The sequence below is a fragment of the Felis catus genome, chromosome X (genome assembly GCF_018350175.1).
Source record: "Felis catus isolate Fca126 chromosome X, F.catus_Fca126_mat1.0, whole genome shotgun sequence".
In the NCBI taxonomy this organism is placed as follows: domain Eukaryota; kingdom Metazoa; phylum Chordata; class Mammalia; order Carnivora; family Felidae; genus Felis; species Felis catus.
This window is the reverse complement of record NC_058386.1, coordinates 50,179,248-50,181,395: the sequence shown is the minus strand read 5'-3', so window position 1 is coordinate 50,181,395 and position 2,148 is coordinate 50,179,248. Positions and strand designations below refer to the sequence as shown.

Sequence of the window (2,148 nt, the reverse complement as noted above, 5' to 3'; positions counted from 1 at the left end):
TCCAGTGGCTGGCAACCTCGGCGGAGACGCGATCCCCAAGACCACCGCGGCAGGAGGCGCCAAGGGAAAGGTGCCCAAAAAGGTCATCGCCAAGAGGGTGCGAGGCTCCGTCAAGTGGTTTAACGTGAAGAACGGGTACGGTTTCATCAGCAGGCATGATACCCAAGAAGATGTGTTCGTTCACCAGACGGCCATCACCCGGAACAACCCTCACAAGTACCAACGCAGCGTGGGCGACGGCGAGATGGTCGAGTTTGATGTGGTGCAGGGCGAGCGGGGCACCGAGGCCGCTAACGTGACCGGGCCAGCGGGTGCCCCAGTGCAGGGCAGTCGCTACGCTGCCAACCGCCCCCGCTTCTGCAGGGGCTTCTACATCTGCCGCCGTGGGGCCACCCCTGCACGGTTCCCAGGGGCGCTGAGGAAGACGTCGACGAAGGTGAGGCCAGTGGCGAAGGCTTCACCAAGGCCCAGGGCCAGAGGCGCCGCCTGCCCGGCGGACCCCAAGACCAAAAGCTGCAGCGCTTTCCGCCCTTCCGCAGGGCCTGGGCCCTGTCTCGCGGCCCTTCGATCCTCGCTCCCACCAGCGGCCCGCGGCCTGCCCACCTGCCCGCGTCTGCCCCAGCCTCAAGGCCCGAGTGCGCCCCTCGGCGGGGGCCCGGCCCCAGCTACCTGCTGAGTCGCCCTAGGGCTCGAGGCATCACTCCTGGTCCAAGACCCTCAGCAGGCATTTCTGAGGAGCTGGAGGCGGAAGACAAGGAAAGCGGGCGTGACGACGGAGGGCCGAAGCAGAAGCCCCCACCACGCTACGGATCCCGCCGCCCCAACAACCCACGCCACCGCCCGCAGCAGGTGCCCGGTGCCCAGGGCCAGGTCAACGTGGGAGGAGAAGGCAAGACCAGGGAAGGGCCCTGCGGAAACACCCGTTTCGGTTGCTGTGGCCAAGAAGAACAGCGCCGCTGAGGAGGAGGACACATTGGTCACTGATGTCCCCTCTGCCACCCAGGCCAAGTAACAACAGCCTGGCTCCCTCCCCGGGGACTCCCTGGCCTGGGCTGCAGGGGATTCCCCCTTGAGGAGATGATGTCCTTTAAAGCAACACAGCCCAAACATCCACCTTGACTGTTAGATTTGTGCCCTTTTGAGAAAAATACACGCCTCTTCCCCAAGGTTTGAGGATAAACTACAAGATCTATATATTTCTGAATTCCCTTTTATCATCTGTGTTGGTAATTTCTGTACACACACACACACACACACACACACACACACGCCCCATGTCATACTCATGCACACACCTCTGAATTTATTCTTTTAAAAGATCTGACCAGAACCACAGCTATTATTCTGTGTCACCAGGGGAATTAGTTGATGGACTAACAAAAATTACTTTTATTTTTAATACAAAAACAAAGATGATCTGATATTGAATATTATCTTACATCGCTGTGTGATATTGCCTGAATGGTCATTTTTTCAATAAATCATTTCATGTTGCTTTTATCTATTATTGCTGTTGTCTGATTTAAAACAAAACACTCGTCAGCACAGAATTGTATTGAACCACTCCTTTCAGTGCTTTTTCGGAACCAGTTTTAGCAAACATCATACCTGTTGTTCGTTCTTTTTACAAGTCATGAATTTAAGGCTAATTGTGGACTTGTGGGAGGCGAGGGTTGAACATCTCAAGGATGTTCTAAAAGATTAGAATACACAGACAGGGAAGAAGTGTCCCCATCACATCCTCTTCCTCTGCCATTTGAGCAATAAATCTGGAGGGTGGGCCCAACTACCCACATTTACTGCTTAGGTGTTTATTCTATGACGCAAAACTCAAAGAGCTGGACAAAACACCAAAAAAAAAAAAAAAAAAAAAAAAAAAGAGGCTCTCTGGAAGCACAATTTGCCTCTATTTTTCAATGGATTCGATCTAATACCATTTTCACGAGGGGTTAGGGGTGTGTGGTGGAAATGGAAAGATACTGGTCAAAGGGTAAAATCTTTCAGTTATAAGATGACTAAGTTCTGGGGACCTAATGCACAACATGATGACTATAGTTAACAGTACTGTGTTGTATACCTGAAAGTTGCTGAGAGTAGAGCTTTAATGTTCTCACCATGACAGCAACAAAAGGATAATTATGTGAAGTG

General features: G+C 52.2%; 1 protein-coding gene across 1 annotated transcript in view; it reads left to right on the top strand.

The window, feature by feature from the left end:
• The window catches only part of LOC111559185 (Y-box-binding protein 3-like), a 4,006-nt gene extending 3,046 nt beyond the window's left edge, over positions 1-960 (top strand). Inside the window, 2 exon segments of the mRNA XM_045050378.1 lie at positions 6-410; positions 413-960. Of these exon segments, the coding sequence (XP_044906313.1) occupies positions 6-410; positions 413-960 (953 nt within the window).
• The last annotated feature ends 1,188 nt before the right edge of the window (positions 961-2,148 follow it).